General features: G+C 45.5%; 1 protein-coding gene across 1 annotated transcript in view; it reads right to left on the reverse strand.

Annotated features, from left to right (window-relative positions):
- Positions 1-576: 576 nt before the first annotated feature.
- Positions 577-22,137, reverse strand: part of LOC149429048 (CLIP-associating protein 1-A-like) — a gene marked incomplete at its 3' end in the record, with an annotated part of 69,748 nt that continues 48,187 nt past the window's right edge. The window contains exons 2-6 of the mRNA XM_089666789.1: positions 16,376-16,531; positions 4,998-5,074; positions 3,416-3,508; positions 1,376-1,521; positions 577-712 (exon numbers count right to left, since the gene is read on the reverse strand). Of these exons, the coding sequence (XP_089522915.1) occupies positions 577-712; positions 1,376-1,521; positions 3,416-3,508; positions 4,998-5,074; positions 16,376-16,531 (608 nt within the window). The remainder of the gene's footprint in view (positions 713-1,375; positions 1,522-3,415; positions 3,509-4,997; positions 5,075-16,375; positions 16,532-22,137) is intronic.

A 22,137-nucleotide genomic window follows, 5' to 3' on the forward strand; every position in this document is an offset into this window, starting at 1 on the left:
ATACACACACACACGTGATTTTGTGCAGCCCTGCCACCCTGTAGCAATACTTCTACTATAGGGCGGCGGAAGGTGGTTAAAAAATAAAATAAAATGTAACCTCTAATATTACTTTAAGGCAAGCCATTTATATTGAAGGAGATGCCAAAACACTTCAGTGTGGTACATTACCACCTGACCCTTTTTGGGGATGCAACGCAGAAGGTTCGCCTTAACGCCTTGGGTTGCCATTCGAAATGAATGACACTGCAATATATTAGCAAGCGTAGTGCGTTACCGCATGTTGCATCAACACGGTGTGATCCTGAACCTGCTACCCCTATGAGAAGTCTTTAGTGGAAGTTTCCTTATCCCAGGCCACTTGCTGTTTCTGGAGGCCGTGAAGCTGTACTTGTACATCTTCTCTGTAAGCAGCTACCTTGAAATGTTTCCGGACCACCTAAGATTTGATTCCAGACTTATACATGAGTTTGCCTACTTCTACTAGTGGGGAATAAATAAGCCGGTCACTGCTATAGAGCCTCTCCAATTCACACCCAGACGCCGACAACAGTGCGAATTAACGGCGGTACTTACCCGGATAATTAAGCGAATAGCCACCACACCAGAAGTAGCCATAATTTTGGCACTGTTCGGGACTAGGTTGAAAACGGTGGGCATGATCGCTTCTGCTCCATGATCAAATTTGTTCCCCAAGACCGATGAAAGATGCCTGAGACAGTACATAAATTGAGAATTCATTGATAAAGGAATGACCAGGAATGACGACTTATTTCTATATAATGTTTAGAGACATGAACATAGGACAGATCAGGGGCGTCCCTAGGGTTGGTGTCACCCGGTGCGATAACACTTGGTGACACCCCCTCCAACCAACGATCCCCGCAGGATGAATCATCGGCTTTCTTTACAATTTACCTTTTCGTGGAGCGGATCCGGTGTCACCCCGTATAGGTTGCAGGCCGACGATCCCCGCAGAATGGATCGGATCTGCGGCTTGAGCATAATGGATCGGAGTCCCGATCCATTACGTTCCCCAATCCGCAGATCCGATCCATCCTGCGGGGATCGTCGGCCTGCAACCTATACGGGGTGACACCGGATCCGCTCCACGAAAAGGTAAATTGTAAAGAAAGCCGATGATTCATCCTGCGGGGATCGTCGGTTGCTTTACAACTTACCTTTTCGTGGAGCGGGTCCGGTGTCACCCCGTGCGGTAGGTGTCACCCGGTGCGGTGCGCACCCCCCACACCTGCCTCGGGACGCCACTGGGACAGATATATATATATATGTCTATACACTGTGTGCATACAGCAGGCCTGCAGAGACCAGATGAATCTGCCGTACTGTCAGGACATGTCTGCTCCTCACTCACCCCAGGGTAATGCAGGCTTCTCGCACCACTTGGGAACGCAGGTCCTTCGTGGAGAGCTTGAAGGCTCCGTCGAGCAGCCGCAGGTGCTGGAAGAAAGTGTCGTACTCTGCAGCGCCGGCAAGGAGAAGGGAGCGGATCTTTTTGAGCTGAAACCATGAAAGAGATAACAGAAATAGATAAGTGAAAAGTCAGGCATTACTTTGGATGCGTATTACAGCATACGGCTAACAGGCGGTCATATAAACCAGTTGTGGACATTGGGCTTGCTACACGCAGCCAAAAAAACAAAAAAAACAAAGAAGCACACAGAGCATGATATGTCGTTCCCCATGTCCTGACACCCTAAGCACCTGCCCTTCCCCCCCTCTCAGAGTTGCTGTTTAACCCCTTGCCACAAGCTGGTAAAAGGGTTGGCTTTAGCACCCACATGATGCACATATGCAACTCGGGCAGCCAACGTCTCTGTACAAACTACGCACTCACCTCATGCACCCAGGACAGCAGGACCGGCTCCTGATCACGTGACCACTGTGACAGCCAATGGTAGTCAAAGTAGTCAAGGCACACATATTCCAAAGAGAAGGCTCTTGATAAATATCTTAGAAACAAACTCAGTTCACATCAGTCCAACCTGTGACTACCATACTGTCTTTATGGTGACTTAACTTCCTTGGGTCTGGATGGTTCCCCATTGGAAAGCTGGTCCTTCTATGTTAAGTTTATGTGTACTGCGCATGCGCAAATGAATCTATAATGATTTAGACTGTAAATAGACATGACGCATGGCACTGGAGTGATGGCCAACCTTTGTGAAGAAGTGCTTTTGCACGAAACGCGTTAAAGGGGCCATTACGCCGTGACGTGCCATCTTTTAAACTGTGAATGGTCAGTACACCATTTTTTTGTACTTTTAACTGCTTTTATTTTCATACCACGTGGATTAATAAATTGAATCATTTTTAAAACTACTACACTATGTGCCGGTTTTTGGTTGGCTCCTTGGCGAGCCAACGTTCACTTTTAGAGCCCACCCTAGAGGATATAGGAGCCGAATCACATGTGGCACCATTCCAGAGGAGGGAGCTGTTCCAACATTAGCTGACAAGCATCCACCTATCCATTAAGGAGGCCTCTGGTTGGATTCCATTCGCACTTACCAGGGGAGACGTCTCTGTAGCTGCCTACCACCCAGAGGGAGGAGAGTCCGTTAAAACGGCCCAACTCATCCATCTCATCCTGAGAGGGGGACCTCTGGTCATACTAATTATATGCGTATTTAAAGATACGCATCTGGTGAGTGCGTATTTTTACTATTTACCGGCACGCCACTGAAGTTTAAAGTCACCATCAACACCTATTATCAAGCACCTTATCACGAACTGTCACCATTTTATATACATATTTTATCATTTTATATCATTTTATTTTTAAATATTTTTAAGCGCTGCATTTGAGTTTTATGAGGTTTTTACTTGGTTACCTTTATGTGCATTAGCTGCTAAATTATTAAACGCTCACTGATTATATATTCATTGTTTATGTGTACAAGAACATTGGCTGTTTGCTGAATTGTACCTGAATTTCACATCCAAGAGGCAGTGGCTTCACCTTGGTGTACTCATTTGCACCTCCATGGGTAACGTGCACATGCTATGAATTTCAGTCTACCCTACTGGCTGATATTACTCTATTATAGAATAGGAATGGGTTCCAGTGTACTGGTTCTGTCACATGTGCTCCTGAAGAATTTCCGAAAGGCGTCGAGCCCCCATGTAAACTGTAATCGGAACCTTTGCATGTTGTGAACCCCTATGTAATTTTTAATGTTGTGTAATGCATTCCTTACTTTAGGAAGGGGGTCTGTAAAGATGGCCCATTCGCTTTGTCCTCTGAATAGGCAAAGTGTCAGGGTCTCCAAACACCCATTACATGGAGGACCCCTTATTACCGCTTGAATTATTTTAATCTGTCCTAATCACAGCTCTCTAAACAAAAGAAGAGATTTCAGGCATTTGTGATAGAAGGAAATGTGCTCCTTACCGCATTAATCCTCTGCTCCCAGTCATGCTTATCATCTGACAGTATTTCCCGAATTTTATTAATGGATTCCTCCAGATCTCTACTGGAATAGATCTATAAAACAAAACCATTGCAATAGGCATGTGTTCTCATCAAGATTCATATGGTATACCACTACAAGGCATTACAATCGGGTATTCGAACCTACCACTTTAGGGCAATTCCAACACAGCAGCACAAACCTGCCAGATACCCGATTTCTCTGTGGTGAGCGCCAGCCGGGACATTCACCACAGTGAACCAATCGCCTGACGGGATATTCATCACAGGGAACCAATCGCCTGCCAAGACATTCTTCACAGGGAACCAATCGCCTGCCGGGACATTCTTCACAGGGAAGCTATCGCCTGCCGGGACATTCTTCACAGGGAAGCTATCGCCTGCCGGGACATTCATCACAGGGAACCAATCGCCTGCCGGGACATTCATCACAGGGAACCAATTGCCTGCCGGGACATTCATCACAGGGAAGCTATCGCCTGCCGGGACATTCATCACAGGGAAGCTATCGCCTGCCGGGACATTTATCACAGGGAAGCTATCGCCTGCCGGGACATTCATCACAGGGAACCAATCGCCTGCCGGGACATTCATCACAAGGAACCAATTGCCTGCCGGGACATTTATCACAGGGAAGCTATCGCCTGCCGGGACATTCATCACAGGGAAGCTATCGCCTGCCGGGACATTCATCACAGGGAACCCGTCGGCTGCCTTCTCCCCTCTACTCAGCAGGCAACTCCTTTCCTCTACTCAGCAGGCAACTCCTCCAGGCTCAGCCTCCCTCTACAAACCATCTGTCTAGACCAGAGGTGTCCAAACCTTCTAAATGAAGGGCTAGTTTACCACCTCTCAGACTTTAGGAAGGCTGGATTGTGGCCAGTGGGGGGTAGAAAACATCCTGGATTCAGTGGGAATAAACAATGCCTCAGGCTGTGTGGTCAGTGGGAGTATAGAAATTTCATAGCACCTGTGGTCAGTAGAAGAATTAGTGTCCCATCATTGATATCATGCTGGAGGAATAGTACCCCATCATTGGTGTAAGTGGCAGGAACTGCTCTGAATATTAAAGATGAATTACCATTTTCATTTTGTGGTGCTCTGACAGAGTTTAGTTCTGCACCAAACAATGAATGGAAAACAATAGCTCATCGGACCCCATTCATTTTGATGCACCTGTAATGTAGGCAGTAAATGTAAACTGAATGTTAAATTCAACTTTAAATTATACCTGGCTACTACTGGGATCCTTCACAATACGGTGCTTTACCAATAATACAAATCGTCCTATAAAGAAAATCTTCCCTTTTCAGTTGCTTTCACTCTATAGCTGATGATAAAGGCAGGCTGGTAGGTCAACTGGTTCCCGTCTAAACTGACCCCAGAATGTGCGTGTGTGTATGCATGTGAGATAGAATGTCAGCGACCGGAAGTCAGGCATTGACCTGAATGTACAGTACATGTAAAGTGCTTGTAAATTGTTGGCTCTATATAAATGCTTGTAAAAATAAATCATAAAGGATAACAAACGTTGCTGCATTACCTGTACCGCTGGAACATCTTCAAATGCTCTAATAAAGTCCTCCTCATCCACAGCCCCAGCACCTTCCTTGGCTGTTCCTACAATTTGGATGACATTACAGAAATGAGAAACAAGAATGTACATGCACCAGCATTATATATGTGCTTTAATAAATCTCCAACCACAGAGGGAAAAAAAAAAAAGTTTTTCTTAGAGAGGTTTTAACGTAAAAAAAGGTGTTGTTTTTTTACCCACTGTATTACCTGCATTAAGTGGCATTAAACCCACATCATAACAAAAAAACAGTAGCAGCAGAGTGGCTAAGTGGTTAGCACTTCCGCCCGGCAGTACTAGGGTCGCCGGTTCAAATCCCAACCATGGCACCACCTGCCTGGAGTTTGCATGTTCTGCCTGTGCGGGTTTCCTCCAGGTATTCCAGTTTCCTCCCACATTCCAAAGACATGTCCCTAGTATGTGTATGTATGAATGTGAGTTAGGGACCTTAGATTGTACGCCCCTTGAGGGTTAGGGACTGATGCGAATGTACAATATATATGTAAAGCGCTGCGTAAATTGACGGCGCTATATAAGTACCTGAAATAAATAAATAATAAAACACTACATTAAAATTCCATATTACACGCTGTTCATACTCAGTCACTATAGGATTAGTTTTCTGTATTCTGCAAACAAAACTGGGTGATCCTGCTGCTCCGTCTCCCCCTCCTGTCCATGTCCCCACTGTAGTTCGGGATTCTGCAGAGCAGCTGTAGGCAACTACTGCACATGCTCAGTTTTCACATCTGAGCAGCCCATGTGACTGTAGAGTAACACGTGTGTGTGTATACACGGGGATGAATGGCAGTCCGCTCCCTCCCTCCTCCTCCATGTCCACTAATCAGCTAAACACTATGTGGATGGGATAGAACATCTTGATTAATGGAGACCTCACCTCCCTGTAATTCTAAGACACAGCCTGCGAGTTGCAGAAATCCGCCCACACCGTGTTATTGACAAAAAATAATAAAAGATTTGAATTCTAATATATACAGTGGGGCAAAAAAGTATTTAGTCACCACCAATTGTGCAAGTTCTCCCACTTACAAAGACGAGAGAGGCCTGTAATTGGCATCATAGGGAGACCTCAACTATGAGAGACAAAATGAGAAAACAAATCCAGACAATCACATTGGCTGATCTGGAAAGAATTTATTTGCAAATTATGGTGGAAAATAAGTATTTGGTCGCCTACAAACAAGCAAGATTTCTGGCTCTCACAGACCTGAACCTTCTTCTTTAAGAGGCTCCTCTGTCCTGCACTCATTACCTGTATCAATGGCAGCTGTTTGAACTTGTTATCAGTATAAAAGACACCTGTCCACAACCTCAAACAGTCACACTCCAAACTCCACTATGGTGAAGACCAAAGAACTGTCAAAGGACACCAGAAACAAAATTGTAGACCTGCACCAGGCTGGGAAGACTGAATCTGCAATAGGCAAGCAGCTTGGTGTGAACAAATCAACTGTGGGAGCAATAATTAGAAAATGGAAGACATACAAGACCACTGATAATCTCCCTCAATCTGGGGCTTCACGCAAGATCTCACCCCGTGGGGTCAAAATGATCACAAGAACGGTGAGCAAAAATCCCAGGACCACACGGGGGGACCTAGTGAATGACCTGCAGAGAGCTGGGACCAACGTAACAAAGGCTACCATCAGTAACACACTACACCGCCAGGGACTCAGATCCTGCAGTGCCAGACGTGTCCCCCTGCTTAAGCCAGTACATGTCCGGGCCCGTCTGAAGTTTGCTAGAGAGCATTTGGATGATCCAGAAGAGGATTGGGAGAATGTCATATGGTCAGATGAAACCAAAATAGAACTGTTTGGTAGAAACATAACTCGTCGTGTTTGGAGGAGAAATAATGCTGAGTTTCATCCAAAGAACACCATACCTACTGTGAAGCATGGGGGTGGCAACATCATGCTTTGGGGCTGATTCTCCGCAAAGGGACCAGGACGACTGATCCATGTACAGGACAGAATGAATGGGGCCATGTATCGTGAGATTTTGAGTGCAAACCTCCTTCCATCAGCAAGGGCATTGAAGATGAAACGTGGCTGGGTCTTCCAGCATGACAATGATCCCAAACATACCGCCTGGGCAACGAAATAGTGGTTTCGTAAGAAGCATTTCAAGGTCCTGGAGTGGCCTAGCCAGTCTCCAGATCTCAACCCCATAGAAAACCTTTGGAGGGAGTTGAAAGTCCTAGTTGCCCAGCGACAGCCACAAAACATCACTGCTCTAGAGGAGATCTGCATGGAGGAGGAGATCTGCATGGAGGATGGGCCAACATACCAGCAACAGTGTGTGCCAACCTTGTGAAGACTTACAGGAAACATCTGGCCTCTGTCATTGCCAACAAAGGATATATAACAAAGTATTGACATGAACTTTTGATATTGACCAAATACTTATTTTCCACCATAATTTGCAAATAAATTCTTTCCAGATCAGCCAATGTGATTGTCTGGATTTGTTTTCTCATTTTGTCTCTCATAGTTGAGGTCTCCCTATGATGCCAATTACAGGCCTCTCTCATCTTTGTAAGTGGGAGAACTTGTACAATTGGTGGCTGACTAAATACTTTTTTTGCCCCACTGTATTTGTGGGAGGAATTAAAACAGTTTGATATTTATTTTTACTCTGTATTCCAAAAGCTATTTTTTTATCAGCTCCTCCTGCTTACAGGCTGGGAAAGAGCTGGGTCATGTGACAGCTCTATATCGATTAGGAAAAAGGTACTTCTGTGTTTTTGTTTTATAAAAGTAACCAGTGTCATCATCCACACACAGAAATAGAAGGGACACTGTAAATTAAACAGTGTGCGTTTAATATCACTTTAAAGCGGAGCTCCACCCAAAAGGGGAAGTTCCGCTTTAAGGACTGCTCCCCATTAAGGATAGGCACCTTTGGGGGGCGGGGGGATGGGTACCCGAGTTTGACAGGTACCCGCTTCCACTTCCGGTCCGATCGCGTAGGCGACTGGAAGCGGAAGGTGTCCTCTCTCCCTCCCTCCCTGTAGTCTTTTGGGACACGCGACAGGTCCCAGAAGACTACAGGACCATTCATGAAGCGTACTGCTACTCACGCATGCGCAGTGGGTACCCGGCTGTGAAGCCGCAAGCTGTGACAGCCGGGTGCCCACACTGAAGATGCCGGCGCCTGGAACACAGGACGGCCGGTGAAACGGGCTGCGGGGGACACATCGCGGGACCGAGGGACAGGTAAGTGGATGTTTTTTTTAAAAGTCAGCAGCTACAGTTTTTGCAGCTGCTGACTTTTATTTTTTGACAGGTGAGTGGAACTACACTTTAAGGTAAGGAAAACACCCCACAACTCGATCAACCCCACCCCCATCCCTAAACTCTTATCTGGTCAGTGCTCTAGCACTATCTTGGCTGAAGCACAACTCCTTTCACAAAAGACACCGAAGGCAGCGAAGCCATAGGCTCCTGCTGCTGTCAGTCAAACGCCATTGAGGAAGGACTGGGGGCGTCGCTTACCAAAGCTGTGTGTGTCTATGGGCACACATCATTTGGGCCTTGGAGCACATACACATGGGTACCTCCTTAGCATTCGGCTTGAAAAAGGAGGCCCCTGGAGCAGGGAGAAGCAGAAGAAGAGGGAAGGGACTGCTCTGTGCAATACAAATGCACACAGTAGGCAAACAGGATATTTTAAAAAAAAAAAGTCCTCACTTGAATATTTTCCTTCACCTTAAACTGGATTACTAGGTAAGGTTGCGTAAGAGGAAAGTGGCATTGAGGTAGAACCAAACAGGCAATCTAATTTTAGCCAATACATTAAGGTTAATGAAAGATTAGCGGCTAAAGAATACAAGTTTCTGTGCTCTTTGCTATGCTGAAAATGCCTTTATACAGACTCAGAAAGGCAAGTCCAGCCAAAATATATGGATTTTTTTACGTATTATTATTATACAGGATTTATAAAGCGCCAACAGTTTGCTCAGCGCTTTACATTACAATGGGAGACAATACATGAGACAGTACAATAACAATACAATGCGATACATGAGGGGATCGAGGGCCCTGCTCCTTGGAGCTTACAATCTAGGAGGGAGGGGATGGTGGCACGGGAGGAATAGCTGTGGGGGATGAGTGGTAGGAAGAGTGGAGGAGATCGGCAATTAGCAGAGGGCGGGGTAGGCTTCCCTGAAGAGATGGGTTTTCAGGGAGCGCCTAAAGGAGAGGAGAGTAGGTGATAGTCTGATGGATTGGGGTAGGGAGTTCCAGAGGATGGGTGAAGCCCTGGAGAAGTCCTGGAGCGGGCATGGGAGGAGGAGACCAGGGAACTAGAGAGAAGGTCGTCTTGTGAGGAGCGGAGAGTACGTTTTGGGTGGTATTTGGATATCAGGTCGGTGATGTAGTTTGGGGGAGTGTTATGGACAGCTTTGTACGTCAGTGTTAGCATTTTGAATTCTATCCATTGGGCGATCGGAAGCCAATGGAGGGATTGGCAGAGGGGGGTGGCGGAAACAGAGCGGTTGGTGAGGTGGATTAGTCTGGTCGCAGTATTCAGGATGGACTGAAGCGGGGATAGCCTGTGGTGAAGCAGGCCAGTGAGGAGGGAGTTGCAGTAGTCAAGTCGTGATATGATAAGGTTTTAGCTAGAATGGGGAAGGATTAGAACCCCAGTCAGGTGTTACTGTTATTTGGGGGACTTGTTAGAGAGATTTCCGCTCACTTCCTGTCATAGCGACAACGGTTTCACCAGGCAGAAGTGAGGGAAATTCTGCAACAGGGACAAATAAAAAGCTATTGTACCTTGTCCTACTCCCATTTTTTTTTTTTGTGATTGGATATTTTCCCTCACTTCCTGTCCAGCGTCCAATCCTTTCTCACAATAGTAATGTTTTGCTATTTTAATGTTTCACAATAAAAATGCTTTGGCTGGACACAGGTGAGAAATGGGAAATTAACAGAACGAGTCATGGTGGTGGTGGTGATCACACTGGCACAATCTGGGGGGAAAAAAAAAAAAAAAAGCCAGTATCCCCCTCATTAACCCCTTTATGGCAGCAGAAACAGACACTTTAAATGGGCCAGGACACCCAAGGCTGGTTGGAAGGGCTTCAGAGTTTGATTGGCTGCATGGAGCCGCCATTATAGAAAGCCCGTCGTACCGTTAGTAGTTAACCATTCAACGTTCGATCGATCAATTTGGCTACAACCAGCCTGCCAGATTCACTTGTGATTATCGTTTGCGGCTGCTATAGCTGCTAGCAATAATCACTGTCATCTCCTGGCGGGGATGGCTTCGTCCTTCCCCTACCAGGTGAAGACAATTGCTCGGCAGGAGGGATTCCCCTGTCAGCATGGTCTGTGTTGATAGTGGAATCGTGGGAATTTCTTTTGAAAAATCTGCACCATCATAGCCTGCCTTCACTTTTTCCTGGAATTCAGCTTCAAGGGGTGTAAAATATGGGAGTGATCACACTAGAAACCTCCATGTAATTGGGGTGATTACGATCTTTCCCCATGAAGGATCCGAATGTCTGCTTCTCAACTGCCCACCAATTGGCCACCTATTACTTCTATTGTTGTAAATGTGTGATGTGAGCGTGCTCCAGTCCCACGCGTGACGGCGTTTTATTATCCATCTGTTCAATGAATGCTCTGCAATAAGGGATGCACAAGCCACTATTGATCCAGACAATGAAAAGCAGCAGAGGAAGGCCTGTTCCAGAAGCATCTTGTAGCGGATATTGATTTCTCCTGGAAGAAGCCAAATTACATCTTCAAGGCATCATCACTGAGCCTGAAACTGCTGAAAAATTATCTGAAGGCACATAAAAGGTCGTTTTATCCCAGAAAACTATAATTCACCTCAATGTCAGCCAGGAAAACCAGAACAAACTATAACAGGGATCATGGATGCAGTCCACACTGCAAAGATACCAAAAAGCTTTCCTCTGTAACAATGCTTGACCCCTAGTTCACATCTATGCGGGTGGTACCGCTGCGGATCCGCACGGAAATCCGTGCAGCCTCACCGTCCGCATAGAGAATTGCGGACCCGCGGGCCGGTGCCATTAGCTCTAATGGCACGCCGCCCGCACTGGGAAACGCAACCGTACTGGGAACCTCGGCTGCATTTTCCAAAGAACTGCAGGGCCTTCTTTCCCTGCGTGTCATGGGCACGGGAGTCCATTCAAATGAATAGGTGTGAACCGGGGGTCAGTCAAGGCACCCTTTAAAATTATGGACAGTCCTGAGGCGCCCCATTCCAAAATATTAAAAACTATTCTAATAGTTTTATACAACACGGCAACATCCACACATGTAGGACCAGGGGCGGACTGACAACTCATGGGGCCCCCCGGGCAATAGGGGATCATGGGGCCCCTGTGTCCTTGCCCAAACTCAAAAAAAGCCTATGAAAAAGGTACCAGGGGCATGTCATGGGGCTCCCTACTGACCCCGGGCCCTCAGGCAGTGCCTGAGTTTCCAAATGGTCAGTCCGCCCCTGTGTAGGACACCCAACGTTACAGGTGATTTATTCTTCCAACGCAAATACACTTTTGCACACTGGTACTGACTAGTATTCCAATGTTTCTCCTCTCCCTCAGCTTTTATTCATCACTGAGCTAATGTGACTCCAGCACTGATGGAGAGGGGCGGGGGAGGGTCAAACTAGGATGCTGCGCAGGCAGCTGACATCCTCCTTATCAATTGATGTCATTGGTTTTCAGTAGGCCAGCAGCTAGAAGGTCATAATGGTGCACAATGAAAACCTGTGGCTTTGCGTAACTAAAAGGCAAGGCTTGTTCCACCCGCTGGCTTGTATACAAGTTATGGGCAATTTTTAGACATTTTACCAAGGCACCTCCGAAGAAACCTCAAAGCACGCCAGTGCCTGGGCACCCTGGTTGAGAAAGGCTGTCCTAACAGATCACAATTACGGACCCGCGGCCGGGTGCCGTTAGTTCTAATGGCACACCGCCCGCACTGGGAAACGCAACCGTACTGGGAACCGAGGTTTCCTTGTGGGCTGCGTTTTCCAAAGTAGTGCAGGGATTTCTTTCCCTGTGTGTCACGGGGCACAGGAGTCCATTCAAATGAATGGGCTCTCGTGCCCGTGAAAAACATGGCCCGCACGGCCGCATAGGTGTGAACCGGGGGGGTAAATGGATGTGTTCATTAATCACCCACAAGTGCTCAGTGGCTATGTTTAGTTAACCAATTCCTCCCTTACAAAAAGATGATTTATGTGAATAGGAATCATGTCCTCTGAGGTTCCCCCAAGATACGGCATACATGGTGTCAATCTACGATCTCAACCCGCTGTTAAATCGCAGTCTGTTATTACCTGGCACACTGCATTATGGTCTATGTTTTGATCTCTTCATTTTATTTATGAAGGAGGCATGCAAAACGCTCAGTGTTTTTACTATTTTTTGCATACGTCCGTAGGCTGTACTCATGCACCGTACCACCTGGGCGGAGGAAATGCGCTGAACGGGCTTAGACGGCCCATGTGTTAGGGCTCATGTACACTGCAGCTGATAAATTGACGTTCAGGAGCTGTTTTTTTTTCCAGCGGCCCCTGAACTCTCCCTAATGTTTTCCTATGTGTCCATGCACACATAAAATAGTGGTAGCTCCAATTTTTTGTCACATGATATTACCTCAAAGGTCTAAGAAATGCAAAATTTTAGTAAAACACACACTAAAGTGGATTTTAGGGCAATCAAACGTAATAAATTACCCAAATTTTTAGTAACACATAAAAGACGAAGCTGCACCGAGTAAATAGATACTCCAAATGTCAAACCTTAAGTTTGCGTGTGCCCGTGAAATGGTGACAAACTTTAATACCCTATATCAGGGCTTGAAAAAGCCGCTTGCCCGCTCGCCAAATGCGAGGAGAAATTCGTCTGTGGCGAGCGGCTGTGAGCGGTGAGCACAGATAAAGCATGGAGCAACTGCACCTGTGCTCCAAGCATCATTGTGAAGCCAAGTTCCGGTTTACAACTTCCAGTTTCCGGCTTCTGCGCCACCGCCGCCGAGGGGAGAGGTGCAGGAGAGGTCCGCTCTCCTCTGCTGAGAGGAGACACCCTCTCCACCGCCGTGAGGGACGCGGGGGGACAGTAAGTACTGTATACAACATGTCCTATCACTATTATTATTATACAGTATTTATATAGCGCCAAAGGGTATGCTCAGCGCTGTACAGTAGCAAGGGGGACAGAACATGAGACAAGACAGTAACAATACACTACACGAGGGGTTCGAGGGCCCTGCTCTTTCGAGCTTACAATCTAGGAGATCACTATAATGGAGTACAGGGGAGCTGGGACATACATTTCTGTGTACAGTTTTATATTTTGGACTATTTATTCTAAAGAAAAATTTAATTTCATAAGCTTTAAGGGGGCGTGGTTGGGGATGGGCCAGGGGTGGGGTTTGGGGCAAATCGGGGGTTTGGTTGGGGGCGAAACTGGGCAAGGTTGGGTGGGGCAACTGGTGGAGAGTAAATTTTGTGACCGGCTAGTAGGTCTGGACTCAAAATTGTAACCCCTGCCCTATATTTACTATAGGCGAAGCTTCAAAAGCCCCCAATAGGTTATCAGTTTAGTGTGACGGAGGAGGTCTGATGCGAGAATTATTGCTCTCACTCCGGTGTGCACAGCATGATATGTAACATGGGGGCGGTGGGGAGGGAGACCACACCGGGGTTTTGTGGAACCAATCGGGCGAAAACGCAGCCGAAGTACGGACCTGGCAGTGAAGGGGTTAACCAATACTGGACAGAAGTTATTCAAATTATTAATATAACAGGTCTCTTACTACAGAATTATTGACATGTATTTTGGGTTATTTTCATTCTTCTCTTGAATTGGACTCCTGGGGGTTTCTAGAGTACTCAAGAGCGACTTCAGGAATTTAACATGTCCAGTCTGGAGGAAGGAAGGGAAAGGGGAGACATGACTGAAACCTTTAAAGACATCAAGGGAGTGAATACGGTTCAGGAGGGCAGGAGTTTCAACATGAAACCAAAATCAAGAACACGGGGACATGCCCTTAAACCAGTGGTTCTCAACCTTCCTAATGCCGCGACCCTTTAATACAGTTCCTCATTTTGTGACCCCCAACCATAAAATTATTTTCGTTGCTACTTCATAACTGTAATTTTGCTACTATTATGAATCGTAATGTAAATATCTGATATGCGGGATGTATTTTCATTCTTACAAATTGAACATAAAGCATAGCGATTAATCACAAAAACAATATGTAATTATATAATCATAACCCCCTGCTGAAGCCATGTGTCCTATGGCGTAACGCGTAGGGGTGGGGCTACGAAGTCACTCGGTTTCAGAGAGAACAAGTGGCAAGTACACATGCCAACGGCTGATACAGGCATTTATCACTGAAAGCGTTTTTTTGATTTTAACAATGTGAGTGCATTGATTAAGATTTGTGGAATAAAATAAAGTCTGTTTTAAGGATAAAGCACTATGTTCCTATTGTCTCCTTTCACACTGAGGAACGTATAAGGAGGATTGTGCTAGTGGTTCAAAGCAGCTGAAGGAGGGAGAAATCCTTGCAGGGATATACAGAGTTTAAAGGGGAAAGGTGTTTGCGAGAAGTACCCAACATCCATCGTATACTGCAGCAATCCTAGTAGGTTCCAGGATATGTGAACCAAAAGCTTATTATGCCTGTATAATAGGCTTAGAAGGAGGTGAGCGCACATTTAATTTCACTGAAGGATTCACGGAAAGTCACTGTATTATGTTTTAATCACTTTATCACAAATTTGGACTCTTTTTGGATAATGGATTTATTTTTTTGTTTTTTATTATGATCACTTTATTGATATATTGAAAATTTTTTGTCAGTTTGTATATATATAATAGTATATTTTACACACTTTATATAGTTGGATAACAGGAGCGCAACATTTATAGATATATGGTTTAAATTGCACAGTTGGAGTATGTGTTACTTGTTAGTGATCCCTAAGGTTTTTTTGTTTGGCTTGCAAGTTACACACACCTGTATTTTGTAATTGCTCCCAAACTCACCAACTTGCTGAAGGAGGGAGAAATCCCTGCAGGGATATACAGAGTTTAAAGGGGAAAGGTGTTTGCGAGAAGTACCCAACATCCATCGTATACTGCAGCAATCCTAGTAGGTTCCAGGATATGTGAACCAAAAGCTTATTAAGCTTGTATAATAGGCTTAGAAGGAGGTGAGCGCACATTTAATTTCACTGAAGGATTCACAGAAAGTCACTGTATTATGTTTTAATCACTTTACCACAAATTTGGCCTTTTTTTTTTTGGATAAACGGATTTATTTTTGTTTTTTATTATGATCACTTTATTGATATATTAAAAAAATTTTGTCAGTATATTTCACACACTTTATATAGTTGGATAATAGGAGCGCAACATTTATAGATATATGGCTTAAATATGTAATTATTTATTGTGAAATATTTATTTCTAATTACAAATAAATGAAATTTTGTCTTGAAGAATGGTGTAGCACGGGTAACAGTCTTAATATAACAAACGTAAACTACATTGCTACATGTATGTATGTGTAAAAAGCCAACGTCAGTGCCAAGGTTGCGATTGCTCTCTTTCTCACCAGATCAGAAATTAGGCGACCCCTGTGAAGGGGTCGCGACCCACAGGTTGAGAACCGCTGCCTTAGACTAACTGGAGGAAAGTTCCAAGCTGATCTCAGAAAGTATTACTTTACTTAAAGAGTAGCTGATGCGTGGAATAAACTTCCAGCAGAGGTAGCGAGCCAATCAACAGTGAATACCTTCAAACATGCCTGGGAAAAACAGAGATCTATAGCTGGACAAAAAGTAATAAAACAAACAAACAAAACAAAAACACCTCCCCCCAAAAAAAAACGGGCAGGCTTGCTGGACCACTTGGTCTTTTTCTGCCGTTACTTTTCTATGTTACTGTTTATCGCCCGCAGAATGGTCATTGTTACACGGGTTTCAGTCCCCCCCCCTACGATATCTGATTGGGTCCAAGATTTGAATAAGAGTATTGCAAAGGAGAAGCAAATATACTTTCTATGCAATGTCATTAAAAATTTGACTGTATATAGAAATGCTGGTCAGATTTTTGTTTTTCATTTAGAATCCCCGTCACTGATATGTACTCTGTCCTTAATTCTTCTATGGATCTGTGCTGTGATTGGATGGTGTTGGTTTTTAATTATTATTTAGGTTGTGTCTTTATGTTGTCGTTTGTATCTAGGTCTTTAATTTGTACAAAAAAATAATTCTAATAAATACAATGTCACATGCTCAATAAAGTTCTCTAATCTTACCTCCTGCCTTGGCGGCCACTGCAGATGTTCCCGGTCTCCGAGCTGTCCCCATGGCTACCGGTTTGCGGGCAGAGGGAGTTGCTTTGGATGATGCAGAAGAGCTAGCTGATGAAGGTCTGTTTCCATCAACTGAATCCTCATCATCAAAGTTTTTATCTGAAAATAAAACAAGATATGTTGGTGAGCAGAAAATACAACAACCACCAGAAATCTTCCAGGTAAAAAGCCTGTTCAGATCCCCTTCACTCACCCCCTTACAGAATTATTTCCAGAATGGATCTAAGGCATCCTGAAAGTTTGCATCTTTCATAATTTAAGTCATCACACCCAACTTTCTGTATTGAGATAAAACAGTGCAGCGCTAATAAGTATAGAAATTATAGCAAAAACAATAGCATATGCCCAAATGATACAAATAAAATATTGGGGTAACTATAATAAGATATATAAGCAAAGTCTTGAATGGTTCTTTCTCTGATGATGTGCGTGGCACGTAACGCGTAAGGAGGAGCCTACTCACGCAGTGACGTCACGCTGTCGGAGCATCGTGGAGCTCCGGCGATCATTTCTTTTTAGGGACGGTTAGTCTTCTGTTCATCACTTTTTTCATTTTATACTTGTCAGGGATCCCGGCGCCTCGGCGGTGCGCGCATGCGCATAGCGCCGACTCGTCCGATCCAGCGAGCACTGAATCCTAGGCGATCGCGGCCGCACCAATGAGAGCACAGGGCGGCCTATTTAAACCTTCCCTGTGCATCTCTAAATCTTTCGCAAGCCTTATGGTCTTGTCCTGTTCCTGATTACTCCTGTGTTCCTGATACCTTGTTGCCGACCCAGCCTGTCCCTGATACTGCTGCCTTCTCCTGCTCTGACCCCTGGCTAGTCCTGACTATTCTCTACCTGTTCCTGATTGCCTGACCTCCTGTTACTGAACCCGGCTTGTGACCTGTTATTCTTCTGCCTGCCGCTCTGCACTGTCTGCTCCGCTGTTACTGACCCGGCCCGTCTGACCACGCATACCTCTTCACGTCTGGCTCTCACCTGCTCTACGTCATTGACTTCCGCTTCTACCACAGCTGGTGTTCCTCGGGGGTCGCGACCTGGTCTCAGGCTGCTTCAAGTCCATCCCCACCATCAGGGGCTCTGACGAACCAGCAGACTGAGGCTTAGACTCCGCGCCCTGAGGGATTCCAGCCAGTGGGCTGCTAGAGGCTACCGCCAGTCGGCCGCTGACAATACTGCCCTGGATGCATCTGATTTTATATACCAATAAATTGTCTCTTAACCTTACTACACTATGGGCATTTTTCTGTTTCTGACCCCATGCGGGGAGTATTTTTTCCTCTAGACGCCCAGTACCCTGTGTATCCTGTGTCCTACTCTGTGAGAGCTGCACCCATTCATCCCTTAAGGGGAACTCTGGACACTCCTAGATCGACAACATTAATGTCCCTGGATCCTTTTATCCTGAGAGGGAGCCTGTTCCATCTTTACAGCCCAGATGACCACTTGTTGATACCAGGATATTTACCTTGCACATTGTTAGTGCACGTCCGGTGAGTGCGCATTTCTCATATTCACATCAGATTCCAGCACCGGTTTGAAATTGTGGACTATCTGCTCCATTTTTAGTAATCTGCTTTCACAACAGACTTTGCTTATATATCTTATTATAGTTACCCCAATATTTTACGTGTATCATTTGGGTATATGCTATTGTTTTTGCTATAATTTCTATACTTATTAGCGCTGCACTGTTTTATCTCATCTTTGTATAAGGATTTTTTGTTGGTTATCTTGGGTGTACAGCGGCGTATTGGGAAAGCACTCACTTCCACTTATCTATAACTTTCCGTATTAATTGATGGTTAACAAAAAGTAAATACTCTACAAGGCTCGCCAAAGACTGAACACTAAGCATCTGTTGACTGTACAGCAAAGCCACATGGCTAGCTCCAGATAGATGGGGGGGGGGGAGTTCCAAAATCAAAGCACCTTTGTTAGATCTCAGCAGATCAAACTGGCTACTGATAAGCCAATAATACCAGAGAAAACTACCACTTTGATTCTAGGCTTTACCGTTGATTGAGTGGCTTTAGTTCAGTGGTTTCCAAACTATGTCCTGTGGGCTGAATGTGGCCCTTTGCTTGCCTTTATCTAGCCCTTAGGGCACTATTACTCCCACTGATACAAGGCATTACTCCTCTCACTGACACCAACAATGGGACACTATTTCTTTAACGGTGTCAGGACCGGAGCTGTGGAATGGACAGGCAGGCCTAATGGTAGGGTCACGCACCAACTGACGACAACCACCACCCGCAGACCAGAGTCCCTCAGGGCGCGGAGTCTAAGTCCCAGGATGCCCTTCACCAGGGCCCCTGATGGTGGGGATGGACTTGACGCAGCCAGGGACTAGGTCGCGGCCCCCGAGACACCCCAGCTGCGGTAATGGCCACCGCCAATGGCGTATAGGTGGTAGGAACCAGAAAACAATAGCGTAGTCGGGCAGGCCGGGTCGATAACAACGGGAGAGACAGTACAGAACGGTAGACAAGAATAACAGGTCACACGCCGGGTTCAGCAACGGGAGGTCAGATAAAGGGATAACGCAGAGAATAGTCTAGTCAAAAGCCGAGTCGGTTTCCAGGAGAGCCACAAGAGTAGAAACAGAGCTTGTTGCAACACGAACATACAAGACACGAATGCAAAGGGCACGTGCGGACAACAGGCTTATATGTGATCAACCACACCCCTCTGGGGGATGGACCGGACAGGCCTGAAGGCATAAAAGACTCCCACCATGCTCTGCAGAAATCCAAGATGGATGCCAGCACATGGAGCAGCATAAACTCTGGGAAAAGGTAGGATCTTGACAAACGGACACCATACATGGGACACTATTCCTCCCATTGACACAATGATGGGGTTATGCTTCCCATTAATACCAATGGTGGGGCTCTATTCCTCCCAATGATAAGACCATCAAGTCTGATGCATTTTCTACTCCCACTGGTCACAATCCGGCCCTCAAAGTCTGGAGGACAGTAAACTGGCCCTTTGCTTAGAAGGTTTGGAGACCCTTGGTTTAATTTGTGAGATGTTGGGTTCTCCTTTTAAACAGACCTATATTTAAAGCACAACTTCACCCAAAAGGGGAAGATCTGCTTGTTTGCCTCCTCCCCCCTTCTACTGCCACATTTGGAACTTTTTGGGGAGGGATGAGCGGGTACCTGGATTTGACAGGTATCTGCTCCCACTTTTAAACAGCAATCTGAGCCGGAGGTTCAGCCCCCCTCCCACTTCACAAGTCCCAGAAGACACATGGACCATTCGCTATGCCCATGAGCAGTAGAAAACTGGCTGTGAAGCAGCAAGGCTTAACTTCCGGTTTCCTTTACCGGCGATGCCGGCACCCGAAGCCGATGCAAGAACTGGCTCACATGAAGCCATCACTGGATCCCTAGACAGGTAAGTGTCCTTCTATTAAAAGTCAGCAGCTACAGTATTCGTAGCTGCGGATTTAATTTTTTGGAGGGATCCCGGAGCTCTGCTTTAAAAAGAACTAGTCACAAGTGGGCTTATGGAAGAACTCTGAGCCTTTTGGGTTTTTTTCATATTCCCAACTATGAAGATTTATTTGACACTACTTGTCCCACGACAGCAGGATGGTGCACTGTAGAATGGTTAGCACTTCTGCCTGGCAGTACTAGGGTTGTTGGTTCGAATCCCAACCACGGCACCACCTGCCTGGAGTTTGCATGTTCTCCCTGTGCCTGAGTGGGTTTCCTCCAGGTACTCCGGTTTCCTCCCACACTCCAAAGACATGCTGGTAGGTGAATTGGATCCTGTCTAAATTGGCCCTAGTATGTGTATGTATGAATGTGAGTTAGGGACCTTAGATTGTACACTGCTTGAGGGTTAGGGACTGATGTGAATGTACAATATATATGTAAACTCTCCTAGATTGTAAGCGCGAAAGAGCAGGGACCTCAATCCCCTCATGTTTTGCATTGTATTGGTATTGTTCTGTCTCCCTCTGTAATGTACAGAGCTGAGCGAACTATCGGCGCTTTATAAATACTGTATAATAATAATAAAGTGCTGCGTAAATTGACGGCGCTATATAAGTACCTGAAATAAATAAATAATTGTAGAGGTCTGGCAAATGGAATTGCCTCGAAAAAAGCTACAATCAACGTTTTCATGTCTGGACAGTCAATATTAGATTGTCCAACTCAGTCCACACTGATTGGACCCTCAACAGGAGGTTATGTAAGTATTTATGGGAACGCAGCAGGGAAAGTACAACTGTCAGCACCTTGGGAAGTACCAACAGACGAGAGGCCAAATAAAAGGACAATATTAGGGCCCAACAGAAAAATGCAGGAATCGCTAACATTGCAGACCTTAAATAAAGACTTGTATCCTTTTCTCAACAGGAATGACATGTAACCAATGCACTGGATGTTTTTTTTTTCTGAAAACCAATCTACAAACTTGATCAGGAAGACAAGGACTGAGTAAGATACAAGCTTTTTTTTTAATAACGGAAGTTCCCCTTTTATTATCTCCACGTCAGTTCACCAGGTCAGCTGAACAATACAAGTAAATGGCAGCCAGAGGTCTGAAAACTGTACACAGGGCTACATACAGAAGCTGGTCAAAATCCACGTTTTTACTGCCCCACGACTGCCCACCTAAATGCGAAATTTGCAGCCGAAGAAGGTGATGCAAAAGCAAATTTAATTCAGCTTGCAAAGTTTGATGGGAGGCAAAGACTGTCTAGACTTCCCCATTGAGGCTAACGGGATCACACCGTAACCACAAGCCAAATGCCTGGCTTACAGTTGTACACTGCATTTCAATACAAAATCCTCTTTGTGATCTAAAATTAAAAAAACAAAAAAACAAACAAAAAACACAAAAACAACGATTCGAGAGGCTGCAGGGCCGCCTCCTGAATGTCTGGCAGCCGCTGCCCTACCTCCATATTTCAGTGGGTGGCAGATACTGCCGACTGCGTGAAAGAGCCGGGGCACCACCAGCATTTTTATTAACTAAACAAAATTATATGAAGGGAAAAGAACCCTTTGAAGGCCACATTCAGAAGTGGATACATTTTGTATGTTAGTCACACATTCTGATAAGCACTTGATTACATTTACCATGGTCATAATTTTGTTAGAAAGGGCATTTATTTCAATTATGTTTACCGCATGTATTTCAACCATGGTCTGGTTCCCTGGTAAGTGTTACCATTGACAAAACAAGTGCACTTTTAAACTGTGGCCCTTTGCATGCCTTTACCTGTCCCTTGGAACATGGTTCCATCCACTGAAATGAGGGTCTGTTACTCCCACTGATAAGAGGCGCTATTCTTTCCACTGACACCAACAATGAGGCACCATTTCTCCCAATGACACCAATAATAGGGCACTATTCCTCCCACTGACACCAACAATGAGGCACCATTTCTCCCAATGACACCAATAATAGGGCACTATTCCTCCCACTGACACCAACAATGAGGCACCATTTCTCCCAATGACACCAATAACAGGGCACTATTCCTCCCACTGACACCAACAATGAGGCACCATTTCTCCCAATGCCACCAATAAAAGGGCACTATTCCTCCCGCTGACACCAACAATGAGGCACCGTTTCTCCCAATGACACCAATAATAGGGCACTATTCCTCCCGCTGACACCAACAATGAGGCACCATTTCTCCCAATGCCACCAATAATAGGGCACTA

This window comes from Staurois parvus, unplaced genomic scaffold (genome assembly GCF_062004578.1).
Source record: "Staurois parvus isolate SC_StPar_1 unplaced genomic scaffold, SC_StPar_1.0 ptg002843l, whole genome shotgun sequence".
Classification (NCBI taxonomy): Eukaryota; Metazoa; Chordata; class Amphibia; order Anura; family Ranidae; genus Staurois; species Staurois parvus.